At 39.2% G+C, this 18,735-nt stretch overlaps 1 protein-coding gene across 2 annotated transcripts in view; it reads left to right on the top strand.

Moving 5' to 3' along the window:
* Positions 1-18,735, top strand: part of TTC27 (tetratricopeptide repeat domain 27) — a 138,674-nt gene that overhangs the window by 30,857 nt on the left and 89,082 nt on the right. For both annotated transcript variants that reach the window (XM_045828816.1, XM_045828815.1), the window contains exons 8-9: positions 1,006-1,118; positions 7,475-7,541. In XM_045828816.1, the coding sequence (XP_045684772.1) occupies positions 1,006-1,118; positions 7,475-7,541 (180 nt within the window). The remainder of the gene's footprint in view (positions 1-1,005; positions 1,119-7,474; positions 7,542-18,735) is intronic.

Here is an 18,735-nt window from a genome sequence, read left to right as displayed (position 1 = left end):
TCTATACAAATCTTTTGTCCATTTTTATGTTGGGTTATCCTCTTACTCCTGAGCTGTGAGAGTACCCTGTGTCCACACACAGCCCCCTTTTAGATACTTGTGAGTGCATTCTCTGAGTCTGTGGCTTGGCTTTTCATTTTCTTTATTCAAAGAGCAAAAGTTTTTAATTTGATGAAGTCCAACTTATTAAAGTTTTTCTGTGATAGTTCAGGTTCTTTTTGTGTCTGCCTACCCTGATGCTGCAAAACTTTTCTCCTAGGGTTTCTTTTAGACATTTTTTACTATTGCTTTCTACTTTAAAGTCTGTGATCAATTTTGGTTTAATTTTGTGTAGGGTCAAGATAGGGGTGAGGGTCATTTTTTTTCTGAGTGGATATGCAGTTGTTCCAGAATCATTTATTGACAACACTCTTCTTTGTTGACTCACCTGTGCACCTCTGTTGAAAGTCAACTGACCGTACAATGTAGATGTAATCTTTTGGACTCTGTTTTATTCCACTCAGCTGTATGTCTGTCTTCATTCCAGCACTGCACCGTTTTGGTTTTGTAGTGAATCTTAAAATCAAGTATTCTATCAAGTCCTCCAAGTCCTCAGATTTTTTTCTTTTCAAATTGTGTTGCTATTCCAGAGCCTGTTGAGAAACAGAGTTGGGAATAGATGTTTTAAGTTATAGTTTAGAGGCAGAGTAGGAAGATCTGTTTGTGGATCCTGGTGCATCAACCAGTAAACGGGCTTTTTCAAGGTAGACTCCAGCAATGATAGCTGCTCTTCTCTGTTACTGATGCTGTCAGTGCGCTCCTGAGGTACAGATGGCTTGCCCTCTATTTCTGCACAGAAAATTGCCCCATGTGCGTGTTTCAAGAGAAAGCCCATTCACCAAATGCAGACTGTCTTATAATCTTAAACAAAAAGGTTTATCCTTCCCTAGCAGTTAATTGCATACAGTCTGTTGAATGAATCAAATTTAATTTTTGGTCCAAACATTTTCTTTTGTATTCCACCAGAATCTTGAGCTGAACGATGATACTGTTCTAAATGAGGTGAAATTAGCAGACTGTGAACAGTTTCAGATGCCCGACCTGTGCGCCGAAGAGCTTGCTGTTATCCTTGGAATCTGGTAAGTTAATGACTTCCTTGGCTACACTGAGCACCGTGCGTGTTGGTTCTCTGTGCTGGGGAGATCTTCATTTAGGGGGTTCCAGAAGGTCTGGATGAAGAGGAAATCTTGTAATTCTTCTGAAGATTGAGAATAGTTGGGCAGCCAATTAAAAGGTTAGAGATTAGTCCCTGGTTGGATAGCTCAGTTGGTTAGAGCTTCGTCCCCATAGTGCCAAGGTTGTGGGTTTGATCCCCAGTCAGCGGCATAAAACAGTCAACCAATGAGTGCATGAATGAGTGGAACAACAAATTGACGTTCTCTCTCTCCCTTTCTCTCCCTCCTCCCCACTCCATTCCCTCCCTCCTCCTTTTATTTAATAGGAACCACACACAGAATTCTGTTTCTAAATCCAAATCAATTGTCCTATCACATTATTTCAATCCAGTGACAGAATGTATGCTTACTACTGAAAAATTATTTGTTCAATTTATAATGATATTTAGTGTATAAATAATATAAATAGCAAACATTTACAAGTAATATGTGCTAGGAATTATACCATGTACTTTTACATTTTCCCTCATTAATATTCTTTTTAAGTATATTTTATTGATTATGCTATTACAGTTGTCCCAGTTTTTTCCCCTTTGACCCCTCCACCCAGTTCTCTCCTCCCCTTCTGCAATATGACCCCACTTAGTTCACGACCATGGGTTATGCATGTAAGTTCTTTGGCTTCTCCATTGTCTACACTGTTCTTAACCTCTCCCTATCCTGTACCTACCCAGTAATGCTTCTAAAACCCTGTACTTTTCTTCCCATTCATCCCCTTCCTCCTCCTAGATGATAACCCTCCAGATGATCTCCATATCTATGATTCTGTTCCTGTTCTAATTGTTTGCTTAGTTTGTTTTTGTTTTTAGATTCAGTTGTTCATGGTTGTGAGTTTGTTGTCATTTTAATGTTTGTAGGTTTTTAAAATTTTAATTGTTGTTATTTGTTTATAGTTTTGATCTTCTTTTTCTCAGAAAGTTCTTTTAATATTTTGTGTAATAAGAGCTTAGTGATGATGAACTCCTTTAACTTTACTTTGTTTGGGAAGCACTTTATTTGCCATTCAATTTTAAATGATAGCTTTGCTGAAGTAATCTTGGATGTAGGTCCTTGCTTTTCATGACTTTAAATATTTCCTGCCAGTCCCCTCTTGTTTGCAAGGTTTCTTTTGAAAAATCAACTGACAGTCTTATGGGAACTCCTTTGTAGGCAACTGTCTCCTTTTCTCTTGTTGCTTTTAAGAGTCTCTTTTTATCTTTAACCTTTGGTATTTTAATTATGATGTGCCTTGGTGCAGAGCTCTTTGGGTCCAACCTGTTTGTGCCTCTCTGAGCTTCCTGGACTTGTATGTCTGTTTCCTTTGCCAGATTGGGGAAGTTTTCTTTTATTATTTTTTCAAATAAGTTTTTCAATTTCTTGCTCTTCCTCTTCTCCTTTTGGCGTCCCTGTGATTCAGATGTTGGCCCTTTTGGAGGTATTCCAGATCTTCTTAAACTCTCCTCATTTTTTTGAATTCTTGTTTCTTCATTTTTTTTCTGGTTGAATGTTTATTTCTTCCTTATGTTCCAAATCATGGATTTGAATTTTGGCTTCTTGCCTTTCACTGTTGGTTTCTTGTGGATTGTTCTTTATTTCCCTTAGTAGAGCCTTTTTTCCTTCCCTTATGCTTTTGAGATCTTTGAGCATTCTGACCACCAGTGTTTTGAACTCTACATCTCTGCAGAGGTTGGCTATCTCTGCATTACTCAGTTCTTTTTGGGGGGTTCTGTTCTGTTCCTTCATTTGGGCCATATTTCTTTGTCTCCTGATTTTGGCAGCCCCCCTGTGCGTGTGTACCAGGCAGAGCTGCTTTGATTCTGTTTTAGTGCCCCTGTTAGGTCATATGGGGTGGAGCCTTGGGTATTCACCAGGGTGGGACAACTGTGTATGGGGAGGTGCTTAAGAGAGGACAATACCACTGCTGGCTGATTTGTGGGTGCTTGCCTGATACTTGCCCCATTTCAAGCCACTTCATCCACTTCCCGTGTGCCACTGGCGCCCCTCCAGCTGCTGTACTGGTTGTGGTTCCCAGGGTGGGTAGGTGTGCATGTGTGCCAGGCTCTCTTGAGAAACAGCAGTTTCTTCCACTGCTCCAGTCTCCACTGGGTTTACTGCCACAAGTTATGAAGCTTTCTTTCTCTCCCAGCTCTAAAGTCCTGTGCTGCGTGGTCTGGCCTGGGGCCAGGCTCAGTCTCTCATAAGGTGTCTCCCTGATTTTTATCTGTCACACGTGAACATGGGGCTGCCCATTCTGCGGGTCACCACCGCCTCCCCACCTCTCTGCCTCTGGCTTGCCGCTACCACACCCTGACTCCTAGTCTCCACCCCTCCTACTATCTGGGTGAGTATAGATAGCTTCTTTAAATCCTTAGTTGTCAGACTTCTGTACAGTTCTGGGTATTTTCGTGTTTAAGTTAGTTGTGTTCCTTCTTATGGTTGTGCAGTGAGGCAGGACATGCCTATCTACATGTCTGTCTTGACTGGAAGCTCCCAATATTCTTTTTTTTTTTTTACGATTTTTAAAAATGTTATTCTATCACAGTTGTCCCAATTTTTCCCTGTTTACCCTCCTCCACTCATCCCACGCCCCAAACCCACAGCGAATTCCCACACTGCTGTCCATGTCCATGGGTCATTCGTACGTGTTCTTTAATTAGTCTCTTCCCTTTCTTCCCACCACTGTTCTCCTCCCGCTTCCCCTCTGTTTGCCCTCAGTCTTTTCCACGTTTCCATGCCTCTGGTTCTATTTTGTTCATTAGTTTATTTTGTTCATTAGATTCCTCTTGTAGGTGAGATCACACGGTATTTGTCTTTTACCTCCTGGCTTATTCACTTAGCATAATATTCTCCAGTTCCATCCATGCTGTCCCAAAAGGTAGGAGTTCCTTCTCTTTCTGATGTGCAGTATCCTACTGTGTAAAGGTACCACAGTTTTTTGATCCACTCATCTACTGATGGGCACTTAGGCTCTTTCCAGCACTTGGCTATTGTAAATTGTGCTGCCGTGAACATTGGGGTGCATAAGCTCTCAGGATTCTTAGGCTGTGGTCCTAGCAGTGGAGTCACTGGGTCAAAAGGCAGTTCCATTTTTAGTTTTTTGAGGAAATTCCATATTGTTTTCCACAGTGGCTGCACCGGTCTGCACTCCCACCAACAGTGCACTAGGGTTGTTTTTTCTTCACATCCTGGCCAGCACTTGTTTATCCCTCATTAATATTCTAACAACCATAAAGGGTGTTGTTTTTCTCCATTTTTCAGATGGGCAATCAGGGTTCCAATGGCTAAAGGACTTGCTCAGAATTACAAAGCAACAATTAGGGCTTGATTCTAGGATTTACTGACCCCAAATTCTGAGTTCCTTCTGCTATTTCTTAGACCATTATTGTGGCAAATTCATAATTGTAAACTCATTTCGGGAAATGAAATCACACCAAATATATTGGATATATCCCCAAGCATTCTATCAATTGAGCTTTAGGTATATTAAGTTGGGCTTCCCAGGGAAAGAGGACTAAAAAACCAAGAAAATGCTTGTTTCAGATACTGTTTTTCCCCCAAATATGGTCTTGGTAGAATCTCAGTATACAGAACAGTTAAAAGTGCTGATTGTATTTGATGGGCAATTTAAATCTTCATTGGTAGAAACTACTTATTATATTCTGAATATTGGAGGGTGTGATGCAGTTTATAATCCCCTGGGTTAGAACATCAATGATTTGATGATTTGCAATAACTGAGTTACCATAGGGATTGTAAGTAGTGATTTTGTTATACTACCTGATCTGTCTAATCCCTGAGGCCATTAATCCCTGTGGAGAGGTGACTTGGACATTGTGATAGGGTGGGTTGGTTTGGAAAGGAGATGCAGAGAAGGTGAATTCTTATAGGTTATAGGTGGTAGATTAGCGAAATAGTGGGCTAGCTTCTTGCCCCTTCCCTGGGCTCCTGCTTGAGTCTGATTTTACCTGAAGTTATACACTAGAACTTGCCCTATGTCTCTTATGTGTCGGCACACCCGATTGTTTTTATCTAAGGTAATTATGGGAGGAGTTCCTTAAAATACAGCAGTCCTTTAGTGATTAGGACTGCCAGAGTGGGTGATTCCTTTTTAATCAACAGTCTGATTGTTGGGTATATATAGTAAAATATTCTAAGTCTACCAGTAAATTATGGTAGAGTGGTAGCCTGATTCAATGACTATGTTATAATTATTTTTAATGAACCTGTAGCATTTCACTTTCATGCATTGAGTTAAGGATTGGGATTTTGTATCTGAGAGTTGAATGTTGGCCGGTTTTTTGCATGAGGTTGTTACCTTGGACAGACTTTTATGCTCTTGTTTGCTCATTAGAATTATGGAGTCTTAGAATTGAAAGGACCTTAGTTAGAGGTTAGTTGGATCCTCTTGCCAACTGAAACATAATTCCTTTGTGCAGTCAAACTTGAAATGTCTAAGTATGTGTGAGTGTATATTTATTGTATGTTTTAAGCAAAATGATTTCATAATTCTTCCCTGTTCATTTTTTTCTTACCAACAATAAAAATAAGTTCATTGAAAAATTATTATAGAAATAATTTACACTCATTATAAAATCCCCAAACAATATTGAAAAATATAAGGAAGTGGTACTGTTTTTGTGGAGTGGTATTTTCTTTTCATTCTTACTAGTATTTACATACAAAATCGTGTATATAGTATTAAATGTCAGTTTACGTATACAACTGGAGTGCAATAATAAAATGAATCCACTGCACAGTTTAAGAACTAGACGATCACAGACACCATTAGCCCAGCTTGTGTTTCCTGCTGGGCTCCCTCTCCCGCCTTTCCTTAGCTGCTGGCATGAGTTTTGTGTTTGTCATTTTCTTGCCTTTTCAAAAAAATATATTTACTCACGCTTTTTTACATCTCTGAAGCCAGTTGTGGCAAAAACAAATGAATGGGACTATATCAAACTAAAAAGCTTCTGCACAGCAAAAGAAACCTACAACAAAACAAAAATGCAACCGACTGAATGGTAGATAATATGCAAACAATAGCTTGGACAAAGTGTTAATATCCAAAAATATACAAATAACTCATAAAGTCAACTGCTTCATTTTGTTTCTTTTTTGAGATTTATAAAAATGGCATCTTACTCTATGTAGTCTTATGTGACTTGCTTTTTTCCACCATTGTGCACCTATGATTCATTCATAGTTTATTTTCTTTAAAAAAATTAAATTTATTGGGGTGACATTGGTTAATAAAATTACGTAGGTTTCTGGTGTACATTCTGATGCATCGTCTGTGTATTGTATTTCGTTCACCACCCAAAGTCAGGTCTCCTTCCATCACCTTTTATTCCCCCTTCACCCCTTTCTACCTCCCCCAGCCCCCGATTTATTCGTGTTTTATGTGTAGTTGCGGTTTACTTTCCAGTATAGCGTTCCCTTTGATGACTGTTTCACAAGTTATTAGTCTCCTTTGGACATTGGGGTATTAACAGATTTTTTCTATTACTTTCAATATTAATATGGATATTTGTGCTATGTTTGTTCAAGGATTTCTCTGGGCTCTAACACCTAAGATGGAATTACTGAGTTTAGGCCACATGAGTGTTCATTTTACAGTATAGTGCTAAATTGTTTTCCCAAATTACGCTACCAAATCATACTTGGATCAGCATGATCTAAGAATTCCCATTGTTCTGCCTCTTAGGCAAAAATTAGGAAGTTGCCAAATTGTTACTGTAATATTTTCACTTTTTGGCATGAGTTTAATAAATGGGAGTTGATACCATATTAATAATTTTCATTTTCTTTGTGGATTGGATTTTTTTCCTAGTAAAATAAATTATGTTGACATTTAATACACCAAACACATTTTGTCAGCATTTTATTACTTTCTCTACTTATCTTTGGCAAACTACTATCTACATTTGTATATAATATAGTAATATTAAAATATGTGCTTTCAAACATATGAAATAAGTATACTTTGCCTTTCAAAAATTATATTTTATTAGCCCTGGCTGGTGTGACTCAGTGAATTGGGCATCAGCCTGCAAATCAAGAGGTTGCTGGTTCTATTCCTAGTCACGGCACATGCCTGAGTTGTGGGCCAGGTCCCTGGATGCGGGTGTGTGAGAGGCAATGAGTTGATGTATCTCTCACATATCAATGTTTCTCTCCCTCCCTTCTCATCTCTTTAAAAATAAATAAATTCTTTAAACAATTATATTTCATCAGGTATAACATGGATTTTAGAAGTAATTTATATGTATATTTTTTATTTAAAGCACCAATTTGCAGAAGAATAATCCAGTGCATAAGTTAACCGAAGAGGAGCTGCTGGCATTTACTTCGGTGAGTAATGTCTTCTTTCTTTCCATTTTCACTTCCTTTCTTACAGATTATTTTGCCTCTGGTATATTCTTGCCTCAGATTGCTCACGTTGAAACACTGCTGCTGAAGGAGATTAAGGGAACAAAAAAATCGGCACCTATCTTGCTGCTGATTTGAACATAAGTATTTTTTTGTGCTTGCGTAGATTTGAGGGAAGTGACCAAATGTTTCTTGTTCATTGTTTGTTCCCAGAGCGTCGCACAGAACAGGTGCTCAGTAAAGGTTCAGGATTAAACGAAGACACAGAGCAGAAGTTTGAACCTTCACTCCACAGCCACTCTAGTGCACAGCCCTTCTGTAAGACCGAGGGTGATGCCTACGTGGGTGTGACGAGTAGAGAACTTCAGGGTGCGAGGGGAGCACAGGTTATGGAGGCTGGGGACGGAGGTGGTGCCGAGAGCATGAGGGACAGCATGGAGCAGGCCGGGGAAGGGTTTCAACGGTCAGCAGTGTGCTACTCACCTGTAAGGACAGTTTGGGTGGAATATCTGGGTGGTCATTCCTGAGAATTAAGGAGGGAATGGGCCATGAGAAAATGAAGTTGACAAAGAACACAGTTGGAGAGAATGGCACTGAAAAGGGGAGGGAGAGTAATAGATGTCTGAGGATTTGAGATCAAAGAAAGCTTTCCAGAGAGAGAAAAGTCACAGATCAAGGGTCAGTCAGTGTCTTTCCAGCCCGTCTTCGATGAACGCGAGTTGCTTAAGATACATCATTTCTTTCAAAGGCATTTTTATACCGTGGTTGGGACTCAAGTTAGAATTCTGATGTTTTATTCCTTTGTTTTTCTTTCAGATAAGGCAAAAATAAAGTACTTTTATCTGATAGAAAGACAAGCTCGCTTACTTTGTACGGTAATATAAATGTTGCAAGTTGATGTTTTCTTCATGTCATTTTGGAGCTGATTGGACATTAATCCTTCAGGTCCTGTGGGTGCCGTTTTTATTTTTCCACTTCTTAGAAACCTTTGGTTTATCGTGATAGCACGTCTGTGTTTAGGTTTTATGTAAAAATGTCCTTATTTATTCATTACATATGCTATCAGGAATTTGACAAGTAACATGGTACAAACTTTTAAAAAAAGATGTATTAAACATTATTATGTACTCCCCATTTATTTATGCAGCTAGTATTTATTGAATACTTAATATGTATCGGGGATTGTGCTGGTTATTGGGGAGATGGCAGGAAATAGTCTTTCCCTCTCGGAGTTTTTACATCAGTGCACATCCTTGTGGAGGAGCACACGGCAGACAAAGAGGGAAATACAGAGAAGTGAGCAGGAGAATGGAACACAGGGTAGGGAGTAAGAATGGGCGGGGACGACTGACCATGTTAGGCCAGGTGGCGGGGAAGAGCTCAGTGGGAAGGTGCCGCTGACCTCAGGTGTGCAAGAGGTGGGGCACAGGGGAGGAGGCAGGGCTCGGGGAGGGTGGGGAGCTTGAGTCGGTGTGGGGACGTCCAGAGCTGGATGGGGGCAAGTGTTTAGAAGACAGATGGTGGCCAGGACACTTGGGTTTCTTCTGATGACCGCGGTGAACGGGATGTAGCCTAAGGCAGGAAGTGTTCTTGCTGGCCTCTCCTGGGGAGGACGGTCCATAGCTGCATCCTCCTGGGTCAGGTCTCATAAGTAGTTCATTGTGTACTTATTTACCACAGTCATCCCGAAAAGACACTAGCGTACTCTGCTCACGTTCAAACAGGTAATTTTTTTTTAGCCTTTCTTATGGAAGAGGTTATATTTCTTCTTTTTAAACCTTTCTTTTTCTACTTCCTTTCTCATGCTTTTCCTCTTTTTAAATTTCTTTTCCCATTCTTGTTCCTCTAAATTGGGAAGTCCTTCTGAAGAAACTAACTCCTGTAACTTCTGGTGTCGGTTAACTTATCCCTCCTGGCTTGCAGTGAAGATCATAAATTCACATTTCATGCCTTCCCTCCCAGGGTTTCATAAAACATAATTTTTTTTGCTTTTTCTCCTCCTCCAGCTCTTTCCCAAATCAGAACTGACCTGAGGCTGACCTCTTTGGAGGAAAGCTGTTCGCTGACAGTGCTTCATAGCGCTAGGCTGAACTCTTCCAAAGAGATGAGTTTGTTGCCCCGAGTAGTCTTTGACTGGTACGAAGTGGGGCAAGGAGCTTATGTGTGAGGAAGGTTTCTAGTAGCCCATGCCTACTTTGGGCCCTATACCACCCCATTCTTCTTTTAATACTAAAGGAAGCATACAGAATATACTAGAACGCCCCAAATCAGCCCTCGTCAACTCTTCCTTTGATCTGTCAGTCCTTCTTCTAACCAGGGGTGTCCAACCTTTTGGTGTCCCTGGGAGAAGAAGAGTAGTCTTGGGCCACACATTACATACACAAACACTAACGAAAACTGATGAGCAAAAAAAAGGGTTTTAAGTAAATTTACAATTTTGCGTTGGGCCGCATTCATAGCCTACCTGGGCTGCATGTGGTCCGTGGACCGCGTGTTGGACACTTTGTACGTGATACTGAACTGGGTAATATGAGTTAGAAGTTGCTCCTGGTTTTAATGAAGAATTGCATTGAAGTTTATATCTTGTGTAACTATATATCCTATATATAAATATTCTTTATTTGTAGCCCATTATTTATAACTCCAAGAGTATTTGAGGCAAGAGGAACACTTTTAGGTGCTGCCCCACTTTTGAATTCTTGAACTTTGTATGTGTTTCTCTTTTAACAAGAATCATATTGGGGCTTAGGTATAACTATTTATGTATGTGTCTTATCTGCCCCATAAGACCATAAACTCCCAGTTTTAGGGAATGAGCTCTGTTCTTCTCTGGGTCTTCTACAAGGCCTGGTACAATGCTTCAATACGTTACTAATACTTGCTGTTTAATAAGTGTATGCAGACTAAGAGAAGGAATGAAATGCAGGGTGGGACAAAAGTGGGTTTGCAGTTGTTCGTGTGGAATATAATACAACAATGAATAGATAACAGTACAAGAATAAACTCTGTTTTGCATACTTATATTGTAAACCTACTTTTGCCCCACCCTGTATACAAAATCCTGCAACAGAATTTACTTCTGTCCTACAGCTTCATGCTGCATTACTCCACTTAGTTCCAGACTTTAGGTGCGCTACTTGAACCTACTGACTCCCTAGTGTGCCCGGACCTAGTGGTAAGGATGACCACTTGTTTCATTTTTCGCTTCTGTGAAATGGGGGAAGGACTGACGTTCTCCTCCTGGAGCACTGTTTTGAGGATCAAATTGCAGAATGGGTGTGAAAGTGCTTCCAGAAGGTAGAGGCCAGTTCAGCCACAGCATTCAGCGATGAGCCAGGCCATCTGGTCACTGGTTTGTAAGGGAGTGTTTCTGTTGAAAGGAATAGAACTTTTTAAGTGGGCAAGACCTGTTTGGAATTGGCTGTAGAAGTGGGAGAGGAGCGATCAGAGAGGAAAGCAGCAGCACACCGTTTCTCACTGGGCATCCTTTCCCTGCTCTGCAGCAGAGTGGGTGGCCGGGACGGGGGCTCTGAGCTCCTGAGATTGTGAGGTGTCTCCCTTTGCTGACAGAAGAGCAAACAGAGCAGACGTCTCAATACTCTCACCAGAGAATGTGAGCTTTGCAGGGATAGGACCTTGGTTATTGGACATTTGGTAAATATTTATTGAGTAAACAAGCGAGTGGCTTATTGGTCCTGAATTTCATTCACTTTTATGCACTGTCCTAAAGTTTATTAAAATAATGGTATCTTTTTTTTTATTTTGGAGACATTTTGCCAGTGTTTTCATATTAGTGCAGCATTTTGAAATATATGTGAAATGTTTAGGGAAAATGTTTTTATTCAGCAAGGTTAGAAGCTCGTCCTAAAAGGAATACTTTATTTTTCTTTAAGTTGTCGCTGTGGAGTGCTATTCCTGAGATATTATATCCGCATGTTTCAGGAAAACTGAATGACTCATTGTAAAAATAGCCCATACTGTTTTAGAGAGCTCTTACGTTGTGTCGCCTTGATAATTTAAAATTAGCTATGTTATCTACGTTATTTCCTTTCAGAATAGCCAAGTCAGTGACATTCAAGTAATGCTTTTAATTTCCTTTCATTGTTGAAAATGAGAACAGTTTTGTTAATTCAGACAGGTGTTTCAGTTTTAATTGGCACAGGTTTTGCTTAAGTGTGAATTGACATTGGCAACCCGCCTTCTGACTGTCTGTCTGCCCGAATCCCCAAGGTCTCCGTAAAGGAAAAAAGGGGAAAGACTTTGGAAGTTACACATTATATTGTATGTATTTTCTCTCTCTGCTGTTAAATCTAAAGCTATTTAATAACTGCTTATTTATGAGCATAAAATAGTTTGCTAACCACTCTTACAGATTAAAATGATCATCTATTTTTCTTCCAGACCATGCTCATTTCCTACTTTTAATTTTTAAAGATAGGCAGTATAACTTCACTTTTAAACGATTTTATTTATCTTTTAAAGGGAGGGTGAAAGACAGGGAGAGAAACATTGTTGTGAGAGAGTAACATCGACCAGTTGCCTCTTGTATGTGCCCTATCTGGGGACAGGACCTGCAACCCAGGCGAGTGCCCTGACCGGGAATCGAACCCACAACCTTTTCCTTTGCGGGGCGATGCCCAACCAGCTGAGCCACAGTGGTCAGGGCAGTGGTATAACTTGGTGAGATAGACACAATACTTCTGATTGTGTTAGCATTACATGATGACATGTTCTAGAATATATTAAGCTAGATAGGTCAGAATTTTGAATTTCTTTGTGGTTTGAATACTTGTTTCCCAAAATGTTACTCTGTGCATTTTAATTTAATGGGCATTCGTTAGTAATGAACCTTGTAGTTATCTCTGGGTTATAACTTGCAAACCTTTAAAAAAGCAGGTGATGGGTGTATTTTATTTCTTATATCAGTTTGTAGGTTAACTGTTACTAAGCAGAAGCTTAATACATATTTTTTGATGAGTTGAATGGAGTTACTTGTTACATATTCTTTTCAGGAATAGACAGAATCAGTAATAGGATTTGTGGGATCTTCCAAGGTTCTTTGTTTACCACCGTCTACTTGGGTAACTGCTACTTCTTTCTGCACAGTTACCATGGCTTAAGGTTAACACTTGCTTGTGGGTTTAGTTTCAGTCATGTTGGAGTGACTGGTACTGGATCTGAACTCAGATTATAAACAACTGCAAAACCGAGCAGACTATATGAAACAAATATATAAAAAGGGTAATAAGTCATGGCCAAGTATATTCATCTCAGGAATGCACAATTAGTTTAATACGAAACAATCAATGCAATTCATCTTATTAGTATAGTAAAGAAGAGCCACATGATTATCTCAGTAGAAATAGAAAAGCATCTGGAAAAATTCATCATACTTTTATTACAAAAACTCTAGTGAACTAGGAATAGAAGGGGTTATCAGCCTGATAAAGGGCATCTATAGAAAAATCCATAGCTAAAATTATGATTTATGAAAAACAGTCTTTCCTCCCCTAACTAAGATCAGGAAAAAGGCACTTCTGTTCTCCATTTAACTGGAAATTCCAGTGATTGACAGAGAGACATAAAGAAGATATAAAAGGTATTCAGATTAGAAGGGAATATATAAACTTATTATTATGCCTAGATAATAATTGTACATATAGGAAACCATAAAGAATTGACATGAAAGCTGCTAGAACTAATAAGCAAGGTCTGAGAGTACAAGGTCACTATTAAAAAGTCATGTTCATATGGTCATTAGGAATGAGTAATTGGGAAAGACATTTTAAAACCACTTATGATAGGATACAATATGAACTATTTAGTGATAAATTTAATTAAAGTATAGGACCTATATACCAAAAATGACAAATAATATTGAGCAAAATTAAAGATCTAAATATACACGAGATTCACCAAGTTCACAGATTGGAATGCTTATTGCCGTTGACTTGACTAAGCTGCCAAAACTGAGCTGTGAGTTCAATCAAATAGTAGTCACGATCCCAGTGGGCACTTCTTTTTTTTTTTTTTTTTTTTTTTGCAGAAATTGAGAATCTGATTTTAAAATTTACTTGGAGACTTTCTGCTTATGTGATGGCCAAATAAGCTCTAATTGGAACTATCCTTCATCAGATAAAAATTATAAACCATGGACAAAATAGAAAAAAGCAAAAAATCAATACCTGGTGACACTCAGCACCAAAGGCAAAATGATTCTGGAGATGATTTTTTGCTTGGCAAATGGGACTGACATTGGGTGATCTTCCTGTTTTTGTTGTTTCTGTCCTGTACCTGAATCTCAGTATCGTAAGAGCAAGGCAACTAAAACTCTACCAGCAGTTCTGCAAGTTTAAGGACAGAGTTTGGGGCTACTATGGCTGTTGGAATGTGAGGGGGACATTTCATAAAGGAGAGAGTCATAGATGAGGATTCTTAGGTTCTGTATATAAATTTTGCTGAAGTTTGGGTCGACCCCGAGTTACACGTGTGCAGGGCACTCACTGAGTAGCTCAGCTGAGATGAAGGGACTCAGATGAGGTTGGAGTGGCCTGTGCATTGCAGGTTTGGCCAAATCCAGATATGTGCTAAAACATGAGAGCTTGACACTTTGAAACAATATAACCAACATCACATTCAACAACGTAATGCTCACAGTATGTGGGATACCATTCAGAACCATTTACAAGAGAAAAGACAACCAATGGAGACTGACTGCAACTGACCTAGATGTTCAGAATTAGCAGACAAGGATTAAAGGGGGAAAGCTCCTTTAATTGGACTCTGTGACATAAAGGGAAAATGCTTGTGAAGCCGCAAAGAGAGGAACATGTAGGGAAAAAGTAGAAACTATAACAAATAGAACCACACAGAAATCTTAAAACTGAACACGTGTGAAATAAAAAATTCTCTGGATGAGATTAACTATTGAGTGGAGATGACATAAGGAAGAGAGAACTTGAATCAATAGAAACTAGTCTGAAGAACAGAGGCAAAAAAGATAAAAAATAACCAGCAAGGTCTCCTGGACATGTAGGACAGTCTCAGATGCCTAACACACATGTGACTGGAGTGCCAAAAGGAGAGAATAGGGCAGAAAAGATATTTGAAGAAATAATGGCTAAAACTTTCCCAAAATGTATGATGGTCATATGCCGGCAAACCTCAGAGATGCTGGGCCGTGGTTCCAGAGCTCCGCAGCAAAGTGAGCAGCACAATCAAGTGAGTTGTGATCTTTTTGCTGGTGGAGCGTTTTGCCTTCAGTTTGTTTAAAAAAAAAAAAAAAAGGCAACATCTGTGAAGTGCAGTAAAGCTAAGTGAAATAAAACAAGATACGCCTGTATTTATGGATTCAAGAAGCACGAGAGAGCTAAGCAGAGAAAACCATGCCTAAGTACGTCATAGTCAACCGTGTGAAGATGAAACAGGAAGTGTCTTCAAATGAAGCAGAAAAATGACGTTAAACGGAAACAGTGATTGCCGATGTGTCCAACTTCCCCTGGGACGATGGAGGACGGCAGACAGCGGCACAGCATTTTTAAAGGGCTGAGAGAAACAGGTATCACCCCGGAATTCTACTGCTATATTTAGTAAAATTTCCTTCAGCAATTATGACCAAATGAAGATATTTTCAGATGAAAGAAAACTAAGAGATTTGTCATCAGCAGGCCTGTACCATAAAAACGTTACAGGAAATTCTTTAGGCTGAAGAGAATAATCCAATACAGAAACTTAGATGTTCAGTTTGACATAAAGAACATCTGAAATGGTAAATATCTGGATGAATGTACAAGAGCATCGTTTTTTCTTACTGTGTCTTTAAAATACATATTTCTATTCAAAATAAATTGTAAAGTTATCTTTTGGTATTTTCCAAACTGCGAAGGAAACATACAAGGGTGGATCAGGGGACATACAGGACTGGGAGGTTTCTACATTGTGTGTGAAGGACACACACTGTCATTCTAGGTAGATCGTAACAAGTAAAGACATTGTCATTCTAGAGCAACTACTTAAAAATGCAAAGGCATCCAGTTAAAAATCTACCCAGTTAAAATGGCAACCTGAAATACTTTCAGATAACCCAGAAAGAAGGCAGGAAAGGTGCTGCAATGGAACAACAAATAAATGCAACCAGATCTATAATTATACTGAATGCTAAAGGGTAAATACTCCAAATAAAAGTCAAAGATTATCAGAATGGAAAAATGTGACACAACTGTATGCTCTTTCTAAGAAAAGTACTTTAAATAAAAACATTCAAGTTGAAAATAGATGAACAGAAAATATCCTGTGTAAACATTAAGTATAAAAAGTTTGCATATGCTAAATTAATATTAGATAAAATGGACGTCATCACAAAGAATATTTCCAGAGACAGAGCTATTTTCATAACAATAAAGAGAAAATTTGCCAGGAAGACATAACAACCATGAATGCGTATGTGCCCAATGATAGCTACACAGGACTCGAAGCCCAGACTGGCAGAATGAGGGCGAGAAACAGAGAGTGCCATAGTTGTAGTAGGAGATGTTAACACTCCTCTCAGCAACGGATAGGACAAGACAAAAACAGCAAGTAAATTCAGTGACTGCTTGTACAGGGCTCTCCGGCCCCTTGACCCCTTGACCTTGGCACTTACAGAACAGTGCCCTCCTGACACAGCCATCCCTGGGTGTCTGCCCGGGCTTGGTTCCAGGACCCTCTGTGGGCACCAGCATCCACAGGCGCCCTAGTCCCTTGTGTAAAGTAGTATAAATATAAAGTAGTATTGTCATATAACTTGCACATACCTTCTTGTGTGCTTTAAATCGTTTCCACATTACTTGTACAACCTAGTAGAGAGTAAATGCCGTACAAGTAGTTGTGATACTGTACTGTGTAGGACAAATGACAAGAGAAATCTGTAAATGATCGGCACAGACACAGCCCTCACAGGCCTAACAGCATGTTATGAGCCAGCAACAATGTAGCATTTTTTTTTTTTTTTCAGTTCATGGTTGGTTGAATTCGCAGATGTGGAACCTCTGGATATGGAGGGCCAATTGTTTGAATGCAAGGGGCAACTAAAAAAATGGAATTTATTTATGAAAGACTGTGTGTTTATTCTTACATGTTTAAACTTTACTCACCTTCAAAGTCCTCTCCACTTGATGCACTACACCTGTCAGCCTGGTTTTTCCACTGTTCAAACAGTCACTGATCTCTTTGATTTTGATGCTTTTTAGTGCTTCTGTTCTTTGTTTCACCTCCTCCACATTGGTGAAACATTTCCCTTTGAAGGCTTTTTTCATCCAGGAAAACTGTAGTTGCTCAGGTTGAGGTGGAGTGAATAGGGAGGGTGGGGCACAGGGGTCATGCCATTTTTTGTCAGAAACTGCTGAACACTCAGTGCGGTGTGGGCAGGTGCATTCGTAAATCACCCACCATGAAATGGGCAAATGCTTTGAAAAAGTCTTCAAAAAAAATTACCGAAGCCAAATGCAGCCTCTCACAATAACACCAGCTGGCACACTGATACAGGTGGGTTTCTGGAACACTCATCTAGTGAGGGAAGCCTGTACTACAAAGGGCCCACCCTTCAGAAGATAATTCTGGTATTTTTTGGTTCCCCCTCGTATATTTCTTTGCAAGTATACATGTTCAGCAAGACCATGTACTGGGCCAGTAAAACAAGTCTAAATGGATAAAAAGTTAACATCATAATGAGTATATTCTCTTTCTATAACAGAATTAAATTTGAGATAAATAACTGTTAAGGATCTAGAAAATCTCAAAATATTTAGAAACCAAATAATTAAACAACATACTTTGTCCATGGATCAATGAAGAAATCACAAAGGAAATTTATATATAAAAGTCAACCATTAACCTAAGTCATTGACCCCAATGTTATAACAATTTTCTCATGTTTTCATAAAGTAAAATTGTTGTAACATTGGGGTAATGAACAGTTTTTAACTAGGATACTAAGTGCATGAACCATAAAAGAAAAATTGGATGAAAAGATAAATTGGACTTTGTTAAAATTAAAACCTTCTGCTCTTTGAAGAACATTATTAAGAAAATGAATAGACCAGACACAGAGTAGGAGAAAATATTTACAGCACATATATATTATAAAGGACTTGTATCCAGAATAAATACTCTTTCCAACTCAATAATAATAGGGCAAACAAACCAATTAAAAATGGACAAATGATTTGAACAGATGCGCAAGAGCATGAAAAATGCTTAATGGCATTAATCATTGGGAAAATGCAAATCAAAACCACCAGATCCCTGGAGCCTTCACTTTGGAAGGCTCCTACTGTGAATGTAATGTGAAATGGTAATACCACTTTGGAACAGAGTTAATCATCTGTTCCACCTCTGGGTGTTTATCCGTCAGACTCACACACCGGTGTTCACAGCTGTTCAGTCCATAACAGTTTAGATCTGGAAACACCCCACCCGTCCGTCAGCAAGCAAAGGAGAAACTGCCCGTACTCATCTAAAGAAATGGTTCTCAGCAGTAAAGAGAAATGAAGCACTGATACGTGTAACAGGGTGGGTGTGTCTGAAAAACCTGACTCTGAGTTACAGAAGCCAGATTATATGATTTCATTTCACTGGAATTCTAAAATAGGCAAAAGGAAGTCATAGTGACTGAGCATCGGTCACGTGTTGATGGCAGAGGGGAGCAGGGGAACGTGACAGGTCGATGGAAATTTCTTGTATCTTGATTTCGGGGTGGTTGAATAGGTGTATACCTTTGTCAAAATAGATCAAACACCACACTAAATATGGTTTTATTTTATTATATGTATCATATTTTAGTAAAGTCACTAAGAATATCCTCAAGGGGGAAATGCATATGTATTATTTAGAGCTATCATATGTAAGATTGGTTAGTTTATCACAATCGATTTGGGTTTCAGTGTAGATTTGTCCGTGTCATCAATTCCAGAAGCAGAGCACAAAATACCCAACCCACCTAATGTATTAAGTGGAAAGAATGTGCTGCAGAAGGAGAACAAATTCCCAATAGGAAGTTGCTTGGTCTCCACATTGGGTATGAAGCAGATTCCCTTTAAGGCAAAATCAGGCTAGTTTTTACCAAATATTTTTGGACACCTGTGTTCAAGAGAAACTCCAACATTTAAGTGGAGGAATATACTGTGTAGAGCTCTAGGTG

Source organism: Phyllostomus hastatus, unplaced genomic scaffold (genome assembly GCF_019186645.2).
Source record: "Phyllostomus hastatus isolate PE091 unplaced genomic scaffold, TTU_PhHast_1.1 phas_scaffold_78, whole genome shotgun sequence".
NCBI lineage: Eukaryota > Metazoa > Chordata > Mammalia > Chiroptera > Phyllostomidae > Phyllostomus > Phyllostomus hastatus.
This window is presented reverse-complemented; position numbering and strand designations above follow the sequence as displayed.